The sequence below is a fragment of the Punica granatum genome, chromosome 2, assembly GCF_007655135.1.
Source record: "Punica granatum isolate Tunisia-2019 chromosome 2, ASM765513v2, whole genome shotgun sequence".
Lineage (NCBI taxonomy): Eukaryota > Viridiplantae > Streptophyta > Magnoliopsida > Myrtales > Lythraceae > Punica > Punica granatum.
Genome location: NC_045128.1, coordinates 12,201,928 through 12,225,229, shown reverse-complemented (window position 1 = coordinate 12,225,229; position 23,302 = coordinate 12,201,928). Strand labels below are relative to the sequence as shown.

General features: G+C 37.5%; 3 protein-coding genes across 3 annotated transcripts; 1 reads left to right on the top strand and 2 right to left on the bottom strand.

The window, feature by feature from the left end:
* The first annotated feature begins 2,749 nt into the window (after nucleotides 1-2,749).
* On the top strand, nucleotides 2,750-7,098 carry LOC116196877 (glutathione hydrolase 3). The gene is made up of 7 exons (XM_031526801.1): nucleotides 2,750-2,990; nucleotides 3,843-4,183; nucleotides 4,425-4,943; nucleotides 5,303-5,538; nucleotides 5,866-6,130; nucleotides 6,300-6,437; nucleotides 6,539-7,098. The coding sequence occupies exons 1-7, from the start codon at nucleotides 2,858-2,860 to the stop codon at nucleotides 6,824-6,826; spliced, it is 1,920 nt and encodes a 639-aa protein (XP_031382661.1). The 5' UTR covers nucleotides 2,750-2,857; the 3' UTR covers nucleotides 6,827-7,098.
* Nucleotides 7,099-7,360: 262 nt separating this feature from the next.
* LOC116194076 (AP-4 complex subunit sigma) lies at nucleotides 7,361-9,784 on the bottom strand. Its single transcript, XM_031522791.1, has 4 exons — nucleotides 9,392-9,784; nucleotides 8,049-8,135; nucleotides 7,862-7,930; nucleotides 7,361-7,709 (listed from the first exon to the last, which is right to left on the bottom strand). Exons 1-4 carry the CDS (start codon nucleotides 9,530-9,532, stop codon nucleotides 7,575-7,577), a joined length of 432 nt encoding a protein of 143 aa, XP_031378651.1. The 5' UTR covers nucleotides 9,533-9,784; the 3' UTR covers nucleotides 7,361-7,574.
* Nucleotides 9,785-12,526: 2,742 nt separating this feature from the next.
* On the bottom strand, nucleotides 12,527-17,224 carry LOC116194711 (ATP-dependent 6-phosphofructokinase 3-like). The gene is made up of 13 exons (XM_031523595.1): nucleotides 16,780-17,224; nucleotides 16,515-16,561; nucleotides 16,355-16,394; nucleotides 15,608-15,670; nucleotides 15,382-15,519; nucleotides 14,976-15,134; nucleotides 14,642-14,695; nucleotides 14,487-14,555; nucleotides 14,269-14,398; nucleotides 13,483-13,745; nucleotides 13,327-13,375; nucleotides 13,082-13,236; nucleotides 12,527-12,900 (listed from the first exon to the last, which is right to left on the bottom strand). Exons 1-13 carry the CDS (start codon nucleotides 17,137-17,139, stop codon nucleotides 12,706-12,708), a joined length of 1,722 nt encoding a protein of 573 aa, XP_031379455.1. The 5' UTR covers nucleotides 17,140-17,224; the 3' UTR covers nucleotides 12,527-12,705.
* Nucleotides 17,225-23,302: the final 6,078 nt, after the last annotated feature.

Genomic DNA, 23,302 nt, shown 5'->3' with positions numbered 1-23,302 from the left:
TGTATATGCGCATTATAACATCAAAATTTGTAGAATTTAATCCATTGACACAAAAATTTGCTAGTCATGTATAGGTAAATTTCAGAAAATTGACCACTGGAAAACTAAATCACAATATTTACAAATTCATAACTTTTAACAAATTTCACAAAAACGTATAATTCTAAGCAAAACAGAATTAAATTAACAATATTAGGACCTGTTAAGTATATACTTAATTTTTCATAGTGACATTTTAAAAATTTAGTATACTAAGCAAACCATCCGCAGCCTCCATGTGCCGTCACCTTAGGCCCTTGGTAGTCCGCCGGCAACTAGTTTAGTCCTTACGAGCCCCGGATCGCAGCTTCCTTTTTATGTTTTATAATTTATTTATTTATTTCTTGTACACGGTCTTAAATCATGTGGATAAGTTGTTCTGTCACCCAACAAAAGAAAAAAGAAAAATCTCAATTCTAATTCCTCTAAATTCGAATTCCCTCGCGATTTTATTCCTCATTGATTCTTATCTAAAGAGTCAAAGATTCCGGTGGCGTTTTCACGTAATATAATGCGGCAATAATGAGATTTTCCGCTTATATATGGTACGGTCATCGATGACGTCGGCAGTCCACTTGGCACTTTGTCATTGTCGAAACTTTACTTTATGGACTAACCTGCCCGGATAGAATCTTTTTGGGTGGGCGAGGAATTGCGAAATTTCTAATTTTGGGAAAATAATTTCTAAAGTATTCCATATTCAGTGACGTCCACACAATCTGAGACGAACTAATTTTCCTCCCGTGGGGTAATTACTTTTCCTGATTAATTTCTTCAAAGATCAGAATTTATGGTCTGTCCATATGATAATAATGAACTTGGCCACGATATTGTCAAATATTCGACGATAAGTTGCGTATGTAGATTAATGATTCTCAAATTCTTTCTAACTTTTACACTTTTATATTATATGATGTTGGCAGATTGTATTATCCATATAAGTACGGGTTCATTCATTGCGAAATAAATTATTATTCCTTATGACGTGAATTGGTGTTTGTAATTCTTTTTTTATTATTATTATACGAAATTCATGGGCTTGGAAGGGAACACATAGGAGAGGGAGAATAAATAGTATGAATAATTAGATTAAAGAATTGATCCAAGAACCTCTTAATCCTAAATAGATGGCGATGTTAGTAAAGTATAATGTATTTGCATTTGTCGCCAAATTTGTTTAGTTTATCAATAAATATCTGCAGTTTTTAAGGAAAAAATTAATCTTTATTTTTAATATTTAATGTAATAATTAAGCGTTATAATTTCATTATACTATCGTATTCTAAAAATTGAGAGAATTATAGAGATGGAGGTTATCAATATTGAACTTCCAAATTCTACCAGTCAAAAAATTTATTTTTATTGGCCAAAAAATTATTACAAATTTATTTATTTATTGATAGGTCCACACAATATGTAGGCTAGGGAAAAGATTATTTGTTGCAGGGAGAAATCCTTCATTCTTTTACTCTTTCGGTTTATCCCCTTCCTCGCTCGGCTCTTCTTCTCTGAGGGTAATAGATAAAATGATCGAATATGGAACAATATAATAGTTGGACATTCCTTATATATTATTTTCAAATTTCCTTCACAATTCTATTTGATTGAAACTTATAAAAAGGACATGTAGTCAGGAGAATCTTCACCTTTAGAGGAGATGGAATAAGAATTCAGAGTCAGAACGGCCAGTTATTAATGGAATTCCTTTAAAAATTCGAAATAACTGAAATAAATTACTTAAATCTTGCAACATCTTTCTCATTATATAACATAGGATATTCAATGAACTATAACGGGACATTATCATGCAAAGTGAAATGTGATTCATCAATTTTTTTGGTATACATTGCCCACTAAGGTGAGCCCACTGTCTTCCTAATAAATATTAATTAATCGAATAATTATCATTATTATTCTTATTTGAAATAATCTTATTGATTTTTCTCATCATATAACTATAAAACAAGACCATTTAAAATTTTTTGTTATATCCCATACCAATTTTCAATCCAGATTGCCATTTATAATAATAAGAAAATTGTTTAAGAGCTCCAAAATTAGCTCGCATGGTGGTGTAAAAGGAGATTCCTGTCAGGGGCTAAAGAGAAAAACAGCCCCAACTTCCACTCCTCTTTTTAAGCACGTGTGGTCCACATCATCGTCGTACGCAGACACGTTATTTACTGGAAAATTAATAATAATAATAATAATAATTAAGTCGCTGTCGATATTTCTAATATTTCCAAAGGTAGTTGAGCTTCAGGGTCGGAGTTTCCCAAATTCCTCCTCTGCCTGCCTTTGTCCCTCAAGATGGAAAAACCAATTGGTTTACCAAGATAAATTGGTTCGACGTTTATTTCTCTTAAATAAGGTATCAGATAAGATTTTAATATTGTTTGTGAATAGAAAAAGTTTATATTTGAAGAGTTTCACCATTTAATAAGTCGATTCAGATTAGACTGAATTATTCGGGATCTATTTTTTTGAATACTAAGATGCACATCGAAAATTAAAAAGAGTAATTGATTTTTCAAATGGACGAAATTAGAGGAAAACAAGACATTAAAAAGTCAAATATAAAAATCAGACCTACCACCAAATGCTAATATATAGTAATTAAGAATTAATATTTTAATAAAGCGTATAAATAGAAAAAAAGAGTGACCCGCCTGAATCAAATGCAACCTAATAAGCCCCCGCCAATCATCTCACATTGTGATTAGAACCTAACAGTCTCAACCTCCAACTCCCCCCACCCCCCCTCTCTCTGTTTCTCTCTCCCCCTTTATCTTGGGGGGAAAGAGAGATTCTGGAGGGAATGGAGCAACAGAGCATGGAATCTCCACTCTTGGGCAGTGATGGTTTGGTGAATGATGCTCAGATCAAGAGGAGGAAGAGGAGCAGTTGGGTGAGAGCCATCTGCTTCTTCCTCGCATTCATTGCTGTTACATGTAAGACGACTTCTTCTCTTCTTCTCTGCCAATTTTGTCTCTGCTTTTTTGTTGGGTTTCAATCAAGAATGCTGCTCAAAGTGTTCATGTCTTGATTGTGCCCCTGTTCCTGTTGACTGTTCTTTTTTGCGGTAATTTCCTCGGTCAATGCAACAGAGTGACACCTGAACTTGGAGGAAAAATCAATATTTTGAAATGGGCTTTGTTTTGTGCTTTGATCATAGTAATAGACATGTCCGAATTGAGAGCGTATTTGCTGTTTTCTTCTGTTTTGGTTCTGAGTTGACTTTTTTAGTTCTTGATTGCATGTTTGCCGTCGTTGATTGTGAATCTTATGTTGGAGTCATCTCTTGAAATTGTTAAGGTGATTTCTGAGCTGAATCTAGTCAACAGTCACCAATTTGACAGCCAAATTTGCTTCCGGAATTGATCCTCTGAAATGGGATTCTTCTTATTCAGAAACCGGGATAGAAATTAATGGACGATTAGTATTGTTCATGAGGCATCACATGGTCTGTCAGTAGATCATTGATTGACCTGTACAAGCCAGTTGTACGAAAATTCACCCCTTTTCATTACTGAATTTGTACAAAATTACGAAATGAATTTTCGTGTTTCTTCTTTTTTCCCCCTTGTAATATATGCCAAATTTGATTGATAAGTCAAAATGGGGCATATAACTCATTTGCTAGCGAAGCGCATGTCTCTGTTGCATATTTGTACAGTTTTTAATATTACGAGTATTCATGAAGATTTACCTCTTGTAAATGTGATCTTCTTTAGTTTGCCACTCATATAGAAGAAGAACTAATCAAATCCAATGCTGACAAATGCTTTATGTTTAATATCCAGTTCTAGGTCTCTCAGTCTCGGGAGATTTAAAGCTCCATGTACTCAGAGGAGTAATCACTTATGACAATAAAAGAGTCCAAGCGAATGATGCTGGAATTGTCGAGTCCGGGAAGGGAGTTGTGGCTGCCGACGATGGCCGTTGTTCTGAGATTGGGGCATCAGTGCTTCGGCGAGGAGGGCATGCTGTTGATGCAGCAGTAGCTACGGCAATATGTGTAGGTGTTGTTAATCCGATGGCTAGTGGGATTGGTGGGGGAGCCTTCATGATTGTCCGATCTCCCTCAACCTCAAAGGCTGAGGCCTTTGATATGAGGGAAACTGCTCCTCTCGCTGCCTCGAAGGTAAACTTACTTTCCTCTCCTATGGCTATAATAGTGAAACAGAAATTTCCCATGGCCTGCTTCATGTGGTAGAAATGATAATTGAGACAGCATTTTTTTTTTCTGGTAGGATTTCCACAGCATTTTAGTCAAGTACCATGGATTGTCTTCCATCAACATCTTTGAGATGGGCTTATTCAGTACTTGGTTTGAAGTTATCATCATCCTTAACTTGAGTGATAATTTTGGACTCAATTAACAGGACATGTATGCAAAAAATCCGATGGCCAAGTACTTTGGAGCACTGTCCATGGGAGTCCCTGGTGAGATAGCAGGTCTCCACGAGGCCTGGGTGAAGTATGGACGATTGCCTTGGAGAACGTTATTCGAACCATCAATAAGACTGGCAAAGGAAGGTTTTGTGGTCGCCCCTTACCTTGCAAAGAACATAGCTGAGTGGGCAAGTACAATTACTAGTGATCCCGGGCTAAAGAAAGTGTTTGCACCAAAGGGGAAGTTGTTAAGGGCAGGTGAAACATGCTATAACATAGAGCTGGGTCGAAGCTTAGAGGAGATTGCTCAGAATGGGCCACAGGCATTCTACAATGGGACCGTTGGCGAGAAGTTGGTGAAGGATGTGAAAGAGGTGGGAGGGATTCTAACGATGGAAGATTTACGGAACTATAAAGTGGATATCATTGAAGCAATGTCTGCAGAGGTGATGGGATATACGATATTTGGGATGCCACCTCCTTCTAGTGGGACTGCTGGCCTTTCTTTGGTAAGTTCGTTTTACTTCTTTTCTCCTGCTTTCATTCCCAATAGGATATTATGGATGTCTTTCCGTACTAGTTTCTGGAAAAGAAACATTGCAATATTGATGACATTGTTGGAACTTCCTTTATAGAGGTTTTTAATGCCATAGCCCTAAAGAAACAGGACAGTATTTGATATTTCGTGAAACGATATGGACTTGCATAAGTAAGACAAGAGGTTAGTGGTTATTTGCAACATTTGAGTATCCTTTTTCGACTGTGTTATATTTGTTTATGGCCAACACCAGGATAATGATGGGAAGATCAAATTAAGATATTTCTTCTTACTGTGGCTAATTTTGATGTTTCAATGTCAATACAATAGGTTATGAACATCTTCAATAGTTATGGGAGCCCTAATGCTGCAAAAGGGGATCTTGGTTTGCACCGGTTGGTGGAGTCGCTGAAGCACATGTTTGCCGTTCGAATGAATTTGGGAGACCCCAAATTTGTAAGCGTTGATGAATATGTGTCCGAGATGCTCTCCCCATCTTTTGCTGAGCAGATAAGGGAGAAGATATTTGATAACACAACCTTCCCTTTGCCGTACTACATGTACAAGTACGCTCTCCTCCCTTTACACTTCAGATTCCAGATCCGACCACTATGTTTTCAGCTGATCAACTTTCCTGAAATCTTAGTACGGTTTGGCACATGTAACTGATGCTGGACATTTGCAGACGAACTTGGAATAATGTGGACGACAATAAATTTGAAAATTAAAAGGAATTTGAGGTCACAGAGATTCAAAAACCTAGCTTCTGCTTTTATGAGTGATTTGAAGTGGTGGATTTTTCCGGAAAAAACTTAAGCTTGTAATAGCATGTACACGAAATACATGCCGAGCATGGTCTTAACAATCTTAGTGTTCTAATGCTCTATTGGCAGGTGGAGCCAGTTATGGGATCGTGGAACGAGCCATTTTGGGATTGTAGATTCTGAGCGAAATGCTGTTTCAATGACTACAACTGTTAATTATCCTTTTGGGGGCGGGGTGCTCTCTCCTTCGACTGGAATTGTGCTTAACAACGAGATGGGAGACTTCTCGATTCCAACAGAGATAACTCCTGATCACCTTCCCCCAGCCCCGGCAAATTTCATTGAACCAAACAAGAGACCTCTGTCTTCGATGACACCTCTCATTATCACCAAGGTATAGGCTAGCACTGTCCTTCGATGGATTTTCAATTCCCTTTTCTATAGTATAGCTTGATGTCAGATTAATCAAGTGGAAGCTTAGGAAGACTTTCATGAGAAGCCGGCATTAATTGTTTGTGCAAACTTTCCACCATGGAGAAATAAATTCTAATGGAACTTTGCAGGATAATGAACTGGCTGGAGTGATCGGTGGAAGTGGAGGGCTGAATATAATTCCAGCAGTCACCCAAGTCTTCCTGAACCACTTTGTCCTCGGAATGGACCCGCTAGCTGCAGTTCAGAGTCCAAGAATCTACCACAGGGTTTATCCTCCTCCTCCCTTCGATTCCTCAATCGACCTTCAATAAATTTAGTGCTCAGGAAAATCAATGATTTGGTCTAAACCCATTTACTTGTTTTGCAGCTAACACCTAACGTGGTCTTGTACGAGAACTTCACTTGCATTGATGGAGACCGTATTGAGTTTTCTGAGGAGAGAAAGCTCTTCTTAGAGGAGAGGGGTCACAAGTTGGAAGCTAGGCCGTCTGGAGCTATAGTCCAGCTGGTGGTACAGAGTCTTGGAGATTCCATGGATCAAAAGCACATTGCTTTTGGCCGTAAAATTCAGGACTCAGAAAATTTTCGAGTATTTCACGGGACCCTCACTGCTGTCAGTGACCCGAGAAAAGACGGTAGACCAGCTGCTGTTTGATTTTGATTGCAACATTTGCAGGCAAACCCGGGAGTACTCATAATCATCTTGTAGTTAGTATAAGGTCTGCATTTTAACGTGCATATACATTAGCGGTTCCGTTGGATGGTGTGAATATAAAATGGTTCACCAAATTTATAGCAGTAGAATGTGTTCCTTATGTATTTAGTACTTCGAATTTTGTGGAGAACGATCAATGTGGTTAACGAAGTGTTATTTGGACGTTTGTATCGATCAATGTGGTTAATGAAGTATTATTTGGACGTTTATAACTTCTTTCGTTAATGGATTCCACTTTTTAGATTAGTCGAATATGGTTCAGTTGAACCTGATCTGCAAACGAAAAAAAACCGCTGCAGGTTTGGTTTGATACAGATGTTTGTTGAAAGTTGAGTGACTCTAGCGAACAATACGTAAAACTTGACAACGTTGGATCACCGTTCAACATCATAAAAACATCTGATTAATTCTCCTTAAAAAACTGCAGGCACCTGCTGCAGTGTGCTAGAGAGAACCAAAGAAGAATCACAACTATGGTTCTGAAGATAATTCATTCCCAAGCACTTACGAGTAATTTCAGTCCGAGTATCACAAGAAAATTTTAATGGAATAAATCCCATGATGCTTTACAAAATGATAAAGATCAATGAATCAAGCTGTTGAACATGTTACTTAGCATACAAAGTGTCGAAGTCGCTTGAGCTTTCTTGAGACAATACAGGAAAATGAAACTGTAAATGACATTATTTCACGAAGTTTTGTCCATGAGTTGTATCGGCATCAAAATGTTTGATTTGCTAGTCTCCACGATGCACCCATTCATGACCATCTCCTCCAGCATAAAGTGTGCTTTCTCCAGGTGGAACATTATATCAAGCTCACACTGCAGGGGCAATGGGAAAAGGAAAAAGGAAAAAGTCAATTCCTGTGAAATCATGGAGCCATTAAATGGTCGGTACCTAAAGAGGAAGGAAAAAATTTAAATGCGTCGTTATTCAATGAGCCATCAGCAAACAGAAACGTCGTAGAACATACCACATTACCAAAATGCCGGTCCATTGTTTCCACCAAAAGATGTATGAACTCCAAAATTGCAAGCTCGTTCTGTGACAGGAAGATACAAAATACAATTTTGTAAGCTTAGCTAAACATAAACGCCGAGGATTCACTCTCAAGCTAAAAAGCCTAAATCCATTCTTAAGCAATACGAAGAGCAGTTTACCTCATCATTGTCTACTCCAACCAGGAAAAAAAGCGAGGCATAGCGCCTGTATACGATTTTGTAGTTCCGATGCTCGACAAACGAACACTGTAATCATCGTGTAAAAGCAATTGAGAGTTAGTCCCCACTGAGATGGATATAAAGCTTGAGAATAGAAATATATTGCGAGCTTCTGCAACATTCTCTTCCACCAGGAAGAAATGATCCTTGTGCTATTACAGGCAAGCAAGACAAATATCAAATGTGACGGTAATAGGCATACCCCTTCAAGAAAATGATAAACAGAACCTAACCGGACTGATTTGGCTAACAGTCACACTGGCAGATTCACTGATCAAGGCATGCAGAGAGAGCTTGGAAATGTCAGGACTAGTAGCAGACTTTCTTATAACACTACAAGGGCTAAGTAGCAGACAACAGCCACTGATTCACTGACAAGTCACCATAAGGCTAATTGTTCTTTCGGACTACTCAGCAACAATGGAAAGATCTAAATTGCAACTTCAAAGCACCATCCTCACCACCAAAACTCCCACTTTCATCTTGGAATTGGCTCTACTTTGTAGGACAGCATTGATCACCCAATCATAGGCTTATTAAACTAGAGAAGCTCTGGCAAACTGTTAATAGAACCAACAGAAACGTTCTCACTTTATTACAAACTTCAGCTACCCTCGTAAAATCACACCTTTGTGAAGTCAGCCAGCAGAAGAGGATGATTCTTTTTCTATTCCTTCTACAGCCAACTGTAAGCCACAGCATTGCTACTGATTCACAAACTAAAGCAGACGCGGGATCATATAATTCCCCCACTTCGAAAATTGGATACAAGCCAAAGGATAATGCTCGGTTGCTCTTAGCCAAAAGCTTCATGCAATTCTCACTGAGGAGAACTGGAAGAGGTAAATTCTAATCAAGATTTTTGCAGTTGGAAACAGCACACCGGAGAATATCTCGTAACCAAAGCAAACCCTTTGTGGAACAATTATCATCGGCAAACAACTCATGATTAAGTCGAAGTTCAGTCAATCATCGTCCAAACCCCTCATCCCACCAATGCAACTCCACAGATCAACATGAAATGCAGCACAGAAGCTCAGACAGCGGGACAAGTCGGTTTGTCGACAAGGAGATCAATTACACATCAACTGCATGAAAGGAGCCAAATTCACGCAATGACAGCCGAGAATTGGTCCGAAATCAAATCTCCCGCAGTTCAAATTGGGAAGAGGAACCGACAGCATTGATACTTGACGATACGATCTGAATCGAATCTGATGGAAAGGAGCGAACGCAGCAAGTGGATGGGAATTAAGCGGCGTAAAGGAAGTAAGAAAAAGAACCTGCTGCTCGGTGCGGGCGAGGCATTTGCGGACGATCTCGCCTTCAAGGGCCCGCCTTTCTTCTAGGGTTAGGTACTCGTAGTACTGGGCCAGCCGGGTTTGGCCCTGCTTGTTCACCATCAGTATGAATCGGATCCCCATTTGCACTCCGACAGACAAACAGAGAGAGAGAGAGAGAGAGAGGGGGGGGGGGGGGGGGGTGGTTGGTTTTGATTCTCCCTCCGATCCGATGGCTGGTGGCTGCTCTTGTCGTTGACGACGGTGGCCTGTGCCGAGGTCTGCAGCAATGGCGGATACGAAACGCTGTCGTTTTGGGGTGGCAGGACGGTTTGACGTTTCTTCTGCGTGCAAGAAGGGGGAAAACACAAATTTTTCTCGGACAAGTAAATTACTCAGATTTTCCGTTTCTGTTTTCCCGAGTTTTCCTGGTTGAGATGCAATTGGGAAACACAAGAAGGAAGAGTTTCCTTGTTGCTATGATCACAAAAATAATACTTTTCACAATACATATTCATATTCTTATACTTCTTATCACATCTATCTTATCTTATATATCTTATACTATTATTTAAATGAAAATTCGATTTTGTAATTACCTCCTCATTTATAAAATGGTTGAAAAGTTGAAAACATTCCATATTATTAATTTATGTATAATATAAATAAAATAAAAGAGTCGATGGACAAAACTATCCATTTAATATCATACTCTCATATTTCTTTAGTCTCACGTATCAATCTCTTTTTATTTTAATATCTCCTCTCTCAACCTCATGATCTCACATTCTATCATATTATCTTTGTTTCTTTTTCAAATTTTATCTCTAATTCTTACTTTTTATTATTCTCACCATTAATATTTTTTCTTTTAAATCAATTTACGTATAATATAAATAAAATAAAAGAGTCGATGGACAAAACTATCCATTTAATATCATTCTCTCATCTTTATTTACTCTCATGTATCAATCTCTTCTCATTTTAATCTCTCCTCTCTCAACCTCCTGATCTCACATTCTATCACATTATCTGTATTTCTTTTTCAAATTTTATCTCCAATTCTTACTTTTTATTATTCTCACCATTAATGTTTTTTCTTTTAAATCAATTCCCATGAATGTAATAGATCAATATAATTATTGTTACATCGCGGTACATATGGTTAGAGCCTAGTATTATTTATTACTAGAAACAATTTAAAATTTTATCCAAGCATTTGACTATACAATTCATGGTTTTGGCAGGTTGATTTGCATCAAATTTGTAAAGGGAAAAATACACTTTTGATCATCAACCTTCCACGTTATTATCTTAAACCAATTTTTTTCATTCTCATCCTCAACGTTCAGCTTTTTTTTGCCACTTTAGTCCTACCGTCTACTTTTATGTTAAACAACCCTTTTTCCATCCAAAAACTAATTTTTAGAACAATTATAATTTTTGAAATTTCTAAAACATGCAAAAATTATAAAAAACTGAAATAAAAAAATGAAAATGAAAAAAAAAAAGGAACAAGAGTTGGGGGAATGTGCCCCCTACCGGGTAACGGAGGTCGCCGGCAGGGTCGGACCCCACCAGTGACCTCCATTGAAGGGCTGGTAGCTAGTGGGGATGCGTCCACCCCTCCGATTTGAGAGATCGGGGAAAATTCAATTCTCTGAAATCAGGGGAAATGGGAGAGGTGGGAGCGTTGGGTTTTTTTTTTTAATTTTAAATTTTCATAAAATTATTTTTTTAATTTTTTTAAAAATGCCACGTCACCTCCATTAACGGAAAGTAGAAAAATGCAAAAGGTTGGGGATGAGAATGACCATAAAAGAGGTTTAGGAGAAAAACGATGAAAACGCTAAAGATTAAGTATCAAAATCCAAAAGTGTATTTTCCCATTTGTAAATTGCAAAGCTAAACTGTATTTTGTCTATAAAAAAATCCTCTACTAAGTCCATATATATATATATATATATATTTGTGTTTTTCCGCAACAATATTTTTCAATATTTAATTTATGTAATTTTTGGGAAGCATTTACTCCATCATTAAATATAAATAAAATAATGTTAGTTAGCTAAGTAGATAACTTTGAATATAAAATATGTGAATTATGTAATAGCACAGTTTTGAAGGTCTTTAATATGAACTGGCAAAGGCGGTCTATGTTATTGTAGGATATTTAAGCCCGACCAAATGAGATCCTAGCCAACTTGAATAAGCGAAAAGATCGGTCAGGATCTATCAGTTATAGGTGATAGCCGACTAATCTAATTAGATATTTCCTCCACATATGTGATTATCTACAAATATTTGGACCGAATAACATGGTAATATAAAATAAGGGAGAATCGTAGATATATGATGACCAATTTTATGTGTGAAAGATATTGCTCTTATCATCTAGACCGAGGGTTTATGTGCTGTGAATGAAAGAGTATCGTCCATTCTTGTTCTTGTCGAGATTACGCTTTCCTTTTCCATTGCTCCTGTCATCTTGAAGGACCATGGGGGCTATCCATTTAACTTGCATTTGTCACCAAATTCCTCCGATTTCACGCCGCGCGCACTCTAGATCCAAATCAGAAACTTCAAGAGTTAAGATAAGAATTGAGAATATTTTGGTGATCTTATCAGTTACTAGTCTGGATAAATTTCAGCTCCCTTGCGGGCCAACCAAAGAGTCAGACCCTCGATCGCAAACCCGTACCACTTCAGCCTCAATCTTCAGCATGGATTTCTTTCCTGGAAAATTAAGTATGTATGTGGTTATGTAGAATAATGGATGACCCTTTGTCAACTTCTTCGGTACCGTGCTTGTGATTATAGCATCGCCGAGCGAATATCACGGTACAATTTTTCTCACTCATCTGATACCACGAACGTTCTTAGGTAATTGCACCTTACTAACATTGGTTAGTTCATTGATTTTGCATCTCTTCTTCTTAAATATGGTCTATTGGTTTGTATCTTATAAATGAAGAAAATTCATAATGGAAAATTTATTTCTTAGTGGACCGATTGGGCTCGAACTACCCAGGAGAAGGGAAAAAAATATCATCCTTATTTAAGATATTGTTAAGACAATCATTAGTGAATTTCTTGTGGGAATACGTCCCAAAACTTATGATATAATGGGAGGAGGGATTGGGAAGGAAGACCTAATTCTTGCACCTCTTATTGCTTTATTGTACTATACAACATTTTAATACCCTATGAAGTGGAATGCCATTAAATAGGAGGCTTGCAGAAGACCCAAAAGAATTAATGGATTACAGTCAAAATCAACGGGAGATTTATCTCCGGACATCAAGTTCAGTTGATCTCTAGTAGTTAATCTCTTTGTTGACCAAGTAGCCGTCCACAGTATCATGATCATCCACCAATGCCGGCGACGATCCTTCTTTCTTGTCCTCGATGATGTCCTTAGGACTTAGGAAGCTAGGCTGATTGGTCGATGACAGGAGCCTCGCCCACATCCGATCGGTTATCACTACCTTGTTCTGCTTCTCGGTGATTCTCTGTTAATAGAAGCCACGAATAAGAGAAGTATTAACACTATGGATTCCTGATGCATATACTTTTTGCAATTTTTCTCTTCTTGTTGTTCAATATAAGTGCAACCAAACATCCTGTTTTCCCTATATTTCCCTATTGTTATGCAGAGAAACTAAGACTGCATTATGGATTGAATGTACTCACATAGAATGGGATGTAAGAATGTCTTCCATTTACAAGCCCCACCGTGAAGCCTGTATAACCAGCCATCGCACCATGAACGGCGCTTTGAGCCAGAAGGGTGCAGTAGACGTTGTCGGAGGCATTACTTGGTACAGCACGGATCATATATGTCGGATCTGCCAATTTAGAAATAAATTAGCATTTGATTCAATCAATTGTGTGGAGGCCTGAAGAGAAGTAAAGCAATCTGATTGTAAGTCACGAACCTATGTACTTGAGGGTTATGTCCATCTTATTTTTTTTGGCAAAATGCTCCTGCAAAACCAAGTATCCGATGAGCACACAGATATATACAGAAGAAGCAAAAGTGTTACCAGTTCTGAAAATCTGAAAAGCAATATATTATATGTATAATTCCACACCTTGATCTTTTGAGATAGCCATAGACCGACATCTTGCAGGAGCCTATTTCCAGAAGCATCCTTGTCCACAGAGTGGATGCTTTCGGAAAAGAGATCCTGCCCTGCCCCTTCAGCGATCACAATGACCATGTGCCCGTTTTCCTTCAGCCGCTTCTCAATGAACTCGAAAAGTCCACCGGCACCTTCAAGATAGAAGGGCGATTCCGGGATCAAGCAACAATCCACGTCCCTACTTGCCAGAGTAGCGTGCATTGCAATAAATCCTGCATCCACTTATCCACTTGAGACTAACATAAAACCTCACTGTATTTCATTTAACTTGGAACAAATCAGATGACTCTTTCAGGTTTCGGCAAACATCTCCACTTTTCTGTTTTTTGTATGAAAACTTCCCATATTTCTTCAGGTTCTTTCTGGAAATGAAAATCAGTTCCATGCTTTAAATCAACAAAAGCATCCTTGGTAATGCAAACTTACAATTGATACTGCATTCTGGTGCATCTATGAAATGGAAAACAAAGAACTGGAGTGTCTTTCACAGCCAAACAGTTTCAGTTTTTCATATGTTTCTTTAGGGGAAAAAAAAGAAAAAACCAAAAGAAAATGCTGGTTCTTTAGGATTACAACTGACACATTTTATTATGATCTAATAAATTTTGTTTTTGAAGTGCAAAGCAAGTAATGTTTTCTTTCCCAGTCTTCGTTGTTTCCAAGTTTTTTAGAACTAAACCTAACCTCATTTTTTTACTGAGCAACCAAGTGAGAAAGCAAATACGAGAAGCTCACCACTGTAGCGTCCCATCAATTTCACAACGCCGATACCATTCTCAACGCTCTCAGCTTCAACATGAGCAGCATTAATTGCACGTTGGGCCTCCTCTACAGCTGTGTCGAATCCAAAGGATCTGTCAGTAACCTGAAATCAGACACGGGAAATGAATCAAACAAAAATTTAACCGTTTCATCTAATCATGTTTGAACAATTCATACAGCAATGAAATTACTGGAATGTCATTGTCGATGGTCTTTGGAATCCCTGCAACTGCTACTTTTAGACCTCGTCTTTTAATTTCCTACAAGAAGAATTGAAATTCCATGCATCAGCTTAATATGCAAATCACCAATATTGCATACTATATAACAGAGATTACTTCCTTACCTCAAATATAACGGCTGCCCCCTTTTGAGTCCCGTCACCCCCTATTATGTATACCTGAGATGAGAAGTTCAGCATGAGACCATGAGATGCGCAATGCATTACTGGTGATGATTCTGATGAATATCCACTCTAAAAAGTTTTTCTCAAAGAATTTATGATTGCTATGGGTTCTGCATTGATTATCAGGGAGCCCAAAGAGATATTACGGTTTCGATTAAGCTGGCTAAAGAAATCTTTTCAGACCAGGTCAGATATCCATGTTACTAAATTCTGATCTACACATGCAGTAATGACTAATTCAATTCAAATAAAATTGAAAATGCCTTTCAGAGACCTGATTGATTCCCCGGTCCTGAATGCTGTCGACTATCTTTGTGGTGTCGTGCCCACCTCGGGAAGTGCCAAGGATTGTGCCACCTCGTTTATGGATATCATTTACAACCTTTGGATTAAGAAGAACAGTATTCCGAGAATAGAATCCCTTGTACCCACCCTGCAATAAAATTCGAAAATATTGATTAATTGGACATCTCTGAAAGATCAACATCAGCAACATAGTCAGCACAATCACAGAAAGTAGTTCTTTTTTTAAATTTCTCTCGAGCAGCAAATGCATTCTGTTATAATCGAGTGCTGCATGAAGTAAACACGAGTTTTACAGCCTTTTTTGGTGTTTTTTCAAGAAAAGAAAAAGGAACCACAAAATTTGATTGTAGTAAATAGCATACCAAAATACTTACTTCTATTCCGAGGACTTTCTTTACACCGTACATATGGTACAAGCCGCAGACAATCTCCCTTATGACTGTGTTAAGACCAGGGCAGAGGCCCCCGCATGTCACGATGCATGCATGAACGTCATCTGATTCGAAATACACCTAAAAAGCATCGAAGCCTCTGTCAATTACTCGCTGTCTAGCGTTCGCATCTCAAGTTCCATGTAGGAAGCAACGAGAAGAACTATACCTTTTGGCGGGGCCCAGCACGCCGGAAATGGAGACCTCTGGGGCCGTTTTTATGAGCAATAACCTGCAAAATCAGAGTCAGTCACACAGATCATAATAGGGGTGTGCACGGGTACCGGGTATATCCGGAACCGGTTGGAACCTACCCTAACGGGTAGGGTTCGGGTAGCTCGTATTAAAAATATGGTAGGTTCCAGGTATTAAAATTAGGAACCTGTGAAAATCGATTCCGGTTCCGGTTCCTGCCTATAAGGTACCCGGAACCGATTATTTATTAAAAAAAAAAGAGGAAAGAGTAAAGTTACTATCTCCTCTAATGAATCAAAACATAGGCACTTATTGTGTGAGATCGTATTATGGATGTTCAATTTTATCGATGGATTGATGAGACATATTATTATTTCATTGTTGTGAATTAATCTAAATTTTGTTGATATTCTATTTGGCGTAATTACTGATTATGTATGTGATATTTTCGATTTTATTTAGCGAAAAGAAAAAATTTACAGGTTCCAACAGGGTACCCGGAACTTGTGGTATAATACAGGTTCCGGATAGGTTCCGATTCCATGATTCAACAGGATAGGGTCCGGTTCCAAAATCTTGGAACCTATCCCTTACAGGGTAGGGTCCGGATATTATGAAAAATACAGGGTACCCGGAACCGATCATCCATAGATCATAATACTCACAAAGTTGCCATCTCTGTGGAAGTTTAATCTGGAAAGAACGAAGAAAAAGGGCGGACCTTTTGGGCTACGGTGTCGTCTAAATCGACAAAATACTGCCTGGCCAAGGAGAAACATGACAATGTCTCAGTGCAGGACTTTGGAACATTAACAATGATTAATATTGTGATGAAGAATTTTGCAGCAGAAGCAATCAGAATGAAGCAAATTCCTACTTACTTCACGACAGAATATGCAGGGTTGTCTTGCAATGGATTAGGATAATTCTGCAAGCAACACACCCAAAAATAAGCAGAACGTCCATGAGGTATACTCGAAATAAACTCGATCAATTCGATAGAAGAAACCAAACCGAAACGAAAATCGACAGTTTCGGATGAATCATGATTCATACGTCAATCAGATGAACTTGGGGGCTATTAGCAACAACCAACCCAGTGAACAGGCATAATCATTTGGAGCAATGAGGGGAAGGAGAGAGTACGGGGAGGTCGCGGATGTAGTCGGAGAAGTGAGGGACGTCCTCGAGGACGTAGCCACAGTCGCCCCTGACGATCTTGGCCTTGGAGACGCCGGAGATGCCCATGGAGCCGTTGCAGGAGGAGGGAGAGCCGAAGCTGACGGAGGCATGCGTGCCCGAATTAACGGAGGAAGAGGGAGAATTTATAGGGTCGAGGGCACGTGGCGGCATGGAAGAGGAGAGGCGGGGGAGAGAGCTTATTGGGTCCATTGATGGTGGGGAGAGAGAGACAAGACAATGGTGGCTGGGGAGGTGGTGGTTATGGTGACGACGATGAAGAGAGAGGGAGGCAGAGGAGGAAGCCATTTTTATAGGAGACGCCATTGACCCCAAAATGGAAAAATCAAATCCAACCCGAAAAAATGAGAATGGAAAAGCAGAGGACGAAGCCGACCGGCAAACCTTTTTGGTTTCTTTTCTTGCAGAGCGAAACTACGTACAGTCGTGGGTTATGTCTGCTTCCTGATTTGCGAGCATAAAATGGTCAAATAAGAAATAGTAACTGTCGACCGGAGCGTTTTCCGCGGCAAATTGAACCTTTTTTAACCGTTCTGATTATCTCGTGATCACGTCATTTTACGGGAAAAACAACAATAATTTATATGGACGTGAGAACTTTCCTTGCAATGTGGATATTCGAAATCTCAATAAAAGCACCTCATGAATAGTGTCAAACCGACACTCAAATAAGAGTTGTTAGTCAACTGGTTCCAGGTACATTGTAATTTCACCGAGAAAAAATAATTATGTAATCTTTTTTTCGGTGTGTATTTTGATATTCAAAAACTCAACGAATCCCCACTAATTCCATTCGAGTTTGGTCAGCTCATCAAAGGTAATTAACATTTTTTAAATTTGTCAAATATAATATTAATATTCATATGTCACGCTTTATATACATACATATATATATATATATATGCTTATCTGTTTCATGCCTTGCTTGTATTTGATGATGTATAGTTGATAGATTTCATCCAACCAAAAAAAAAAAAGAAAAAGAAATTGTAGTAGTATAATATTATGCTTACCGAGGAAAAATTTAATTACGAGATATATGGGATGTTTCATGCCGTCTGTCTGGGTTCATCAATCTTATGAAATTTATGCATAGAAATTATAAAAGGGTCATTATGCAAATGAACATCGCGCGATTTGTTCAATCGCGAGGAATGCTGATAACTTCCTTGTCAAATTGATCCTTAGAATATGGAATCATTTGAGATTATATCATTGAATACAAAGTATATGACATATTAGAATTACCTAACACAAAAACTACTCCTTAAATGGGAAAAAAACAAAAAGAGCAAGTGGTTTGTGGTAAGATCGTATCAGCTTTGTTTGCTTTCTCATTTTGGACTGACTATTTGTTTAATTGTCCATTTTGTTTTAATAATCAACGGAAGACAAGAAGAGGGCGACCTCACCATTGGAGAAAAAAAAATTATAACGATCTTATTTCACAATGATGCATGTGACCAAAAAAAAAATCAATAAAGTTACTATGATTGGTACTAACCATGATATATTACTCGCATAATTAACTGTCCGCTCATTTACTGCAATCTAATTGATTTTTACTCAAATTACGAAAGAGATGACGGAAAACTTTCTTTACCCTCCATATACACATGTTTATACCCTTTGGAGACCTAGCTACCTCGACTTTCACGGTTTTATGCATTTGATGGTGCAACTTACCGTGTGAACTATGGTAGATCGAGGTCAAGAAAAGCTCTTGTTAAAGGCAACGAGTAAATTCTTCTATTTACATCATAATTGCTTTAGCTTTCCAGAGGCCAAATTTTCTATGCCTTTGAAAGTTTCTTTTTTATTTCCTTAGTGACATAACGAAATTTGAGTTAAATGTACTTTGTCTCCCAAAAGATGAGATATAATTGAGTTTACCCCCAACTTTTAAAATTTGGCAGAGTACCCCCGGCTTAACCTGATAATAAGTAAGGTGGCTCCTGGACCACATTCCGGTCACATTTCCGATCAAAACATTTCACATGCTGCTCACACGCCAATTTGGACGTGCAAAATCTTCATAAGAGAATAAATTATCTAAACTTGAAAATTTGCATAAATTAGTGCACCCATCATCATTACCCGCCCATTCAGGGGACTCCAATGTTCGCAGATCACAACACCCCGATTGTCTGATCAAGAATTGAGAAGGCTAGGGACCGTAAGTTCACTAATGACCAAAACAGAAAAAAAAAAAAAAGGAACAAAAAGAATGACTTATCTCATCAAAAGGATAATTCTCAACCAGATTTGCGGGAGGGGGAGGGGGAGGGGGAGGTTAGATGATATAGTATAATAATATCAAACATCCATTGTTTTAGAACGGGTTGTGAATAATGCAATTTTAGAGTTGCACCTACTTGTATGAGTACAAATTAAACAACATGAGTCCAGGGGTTCATTCTAAGACCGTAAAGGCATGCTGTAGGACTAATGGAATTATTATCGCCTTCATTTAGCTTACCCGACATCAATGGCTTTCGCAAAGATTGAACGTCCGAGAAAGTCGAGCATTCATGGAATTACATTTCCGAGCATTCCTTTCTTCTCTTGTTTCAATGACGATTAAGTGCCCTAATTTTTGCAAAATTTCAGTTTTTGATAAATTATTCCCTTGTGACAATTTTACCCTATCTAAATTGGTGTATGAGCGGCATGTGACATGTTTTGGCCAGAAATGTGGTCGGAATGCAGTCCAAGAGGCACCTTGCTTATTATTTGGTTAGGTCGGGGGGTTATTTGCCTAATTTTGAAGGTCAGAGGGCAAACCCCCTTTCATCCCATAGTTCGGGGGGCAAAGTGAATTTAACTCAAGAAATTTAATGAATTTCAATTATTATTTCTTCAATCACAAGAAAGGTCTATAGACCTAATATAAAAAAATAAAAATCTTAAATATTTAATAAAATGACACAAATAATATCACGTTAATAACAAAACCTGCAATAGCTTGACTGACAGATTAGAATGAATTTCAATTATTATTTTGACTTTAAAAATGCTAAGTTTGTGGTACGGTTGCTATGGCTTTATGCAGTTGTTTTTTTATTTATAAAAAAAAATTATCAGAAAGATGAATCTTCTTCAAAAAGCATAGAGCAATGAAGACCAAAGAAAGCATATTCGTGGCATCCTCAAAATACGAAAAGCATATTACTGATTATTTATTTCATAGATTAAATTTTGCTTGGAATAGAATTGGAAAAATTCACCTATGTGGCTTCTAGAATTTTTGGTATTACTTTATTCTTCTTCTTTCCTAATAATTGACTTGATGATGAGAATGCTAAAAATTACCGTGTGGAATTTGGTTAACGTCGAGGACCTTTGGACGTAATTCAAACAATGACCATGCAGCTGTTTTGACTCTGGCGGGATGGAGAATCTATGTTCGGGGTCGGGTTTCGGAGGTGGTTGCATGAACAGCACGAGGAAGCGCGAGCTTTCCATGCCGTGCAAATATTTTGGCGCTCCAAATGTAACCAAATGTTCGTTTTTAGAAGTTACAATTGTGATGTGACATCTAATTATATATAAATGAAACTAAATTATTGGAGGGGCCATTAGATTCAATAAATAGTGCATTGTCACGTTATGAATTTTTTTGGGGCCAATTTACTTAAGAAAAAAAAAGAGCAAAGAAAATATGACTCAGGGTTTGAAGTATTGTCTTTCTTCCAAATATATGGCGGGAAATATTATAAATTGAATTAATATGATAGTAGACATAATTTATGGAGAAAAAAGAATCAATGGAGAAAATCTTGCCTTTTGCCGCAAGAAATAAAGTTAATTATACGAGCAGTTTTGAACCAAATATTAAAAAATTACCAGAAATTGGGAATTTCTGACTATTCTTGCGATGAAGAAAAGTCCAAATAAAGTCAACGCATCAAATTTGAATCATATTATTGTGCTTCTTTTGACGGAAATTCTAATGCCATTACACAAGCAGCTGTGTTTTCTCGTTTCGTGGTCTTTTCTTTTATTGGAACACTTTGTTTCTTCCAGGGTTCTTCGATCCGTTTACAATTTTCTTTATCTTGTTTACTCGTCAATTTTTTTTAACAAAGGGAAGTCATGGGATATGAAAGGAAAAAACATTTACACCTATAATACAATTTTTTAACTTTTTTTGAGTTGATACATTTTACTTCATCTTCACCTAATAGTATACTGAAATTTTAAAATTTTCCACCCGTATAATGCAATGCCAATTTTTGGAACAAAAAATGTAGCGAATATCCAATGTGGCGCCATTTTTTTGTCACCATTATATAGTCGGAAAGTATCATCCTACTAAGTGATGTCAATTTTTTTTTTTAATAATTGTGTTAGAACTTGCAAGAAGAGTTTAAAAAAGGTGCCATCTGGTGTAATTCTCCAATAGATGTCGCATCCACAGTTTGCCACCTTGCTGCACAAGTGAGGTGTCATGTCAGCTTTTCATCATATTTTTCTTATGAAAATTTAACTTTATGCTAAATGGTGATAAAATTTTTGTACTATATGGTGAAATTAGAGTAAAACTATGTTGTCTCTAGAGAAAAAGAAAAAAAATGTTGTATGTTGCAATTTATGGAAAGAAAAATAAATGGTACGAGAATTAATCCTAACGATGATATAATTGTTCTTGGGATCTCTTGACGTTGAATCGAGGGCAATGTCAGTGCATCAAACATTTTTTTTTTCCTTTCATTTACTTGTCAAGCTCATTTAAACCACCCTTGACCACCTACGTACTGATGATTATGGATAAAACGCATATAAGCTTCCCACAAGATAACAAGTGAATTACATGCGAAACTGTGAATATTTACTATCGATATCGGAGGGGAAAAAAAAACTGTTTCATCCATAAAAGGAAATAGAAGTATGCAGATATGGCTTCGCAGTTCAGAGTCAATTGAGCATAGGTGAACAAATGACACATTACTATTTCTTTTCTATATTGTCCTTGCTGGAACTTCTTTTTGTGGAAAATAATTCGTTCCTTCGTGAAAGCCGAAATGCTATAACAAGGGAAAGATGACGAGGACCAACCTATGTTAGTTCGGGTAGTTCAAAGCATGTTATTCTTTATTAAGGTCTCGAATTCGAGTTTTGTGAACGAATAAAATTCATGATTGGAAGAGCTTTGCCTTTAAGTAGATCAAGTCGGCTAGAGTCTAGATTCAAATTTCGGTTACCAGCTGGTGTGCAGTGAAAAGAAAACAGATAGGAAAAGATGATGAGGATGATTGTTCCAGAGACGAAGGACTTATACGGGAAAATCATGAGGGGTTCAACGAAAGGTAAAGCAAAAAAGAGAAGGTAGAGGGATAGATGCACACGAGATTCATGACATTCTGGATAACTGGAGAAATTGTTATAAGTCTGGAAAAAGAGAAAGTAGGCATGGAGGAAAAAGAAAATTGAAGAGCCGATCGAAATGAGTATATATGATTTATATATATATATATCTCGAAACTTTTGATGTATGGAGGTAAATAGCAGCATGTCTAACCGCGATATATGTGCCATCTGGCTAATTGTAGTTATCAGCAATGACGAGATTCAAATTTATTGGAAGCATTTAGTAATTAAGAAAATTCAATGTCCAAACGAAAATTAGCTTTACTTTTCTCAATTTGATATCAATACACCCTCACGACATGCAAAACCTCTTACCCAACATGGACTGCCTGTGAGAGGTCTAGAATCGAGTTGATCAAATTTCTACCCCTTGAATTGATCCAGGTAATTTGGCGTATGTTCCCTAAATAATGTCTTGTATTTGAGTCTTGAGAATACAATAATTCTATAAATTTAAGATATTTACCCTTTACCGAATTAATCCAACTTGAACTTAATATTATCCGTGTCGAGATATCAGGCAATTCACATTGAAAAAATTATCCGTTACTATTACCAAAAAGAAACAGGCCGTTTCTTTTTTATCCTTTCATACATAGTATAATATCTACTTTTTTTTGGGGTGAATCATAGTGTAATATCTTTCGCCATTTTCTCTATGACTCTATCTATATTTCATCCTTTTCTATTTTCTACATGTGTAATTTTTCTTTCTCTTGTGGTGTTGGAAAATCAATCATGCTCCGTACCTGACTCAAAACAACCATATTGTTATAGCCGGTACGAGGAATATAGATTGAGAAAGTGAATCTAATCGTTGATCTATGAATGAACCATGTTGCTATGGACTCCGAACTTCAAATCACATTGTCATGGGCTCCTTATTCTGTCACGATCACCTGCACTGGAGACAGAGAGAATCAAGAGAGTAATTTTGATTTTCCTCTTTGATACTTGAGTAAATAACCGAAAAAGGAAGAAAATAATTCGGGAACATCGTATTTGAATTACTGCTTAGTGAGTTTTCATTAACTTGTTAGACAAGACAAAACAAACAAGAAATTAAAGAAAAAGGGATAACCCCCATATATGGATCTTT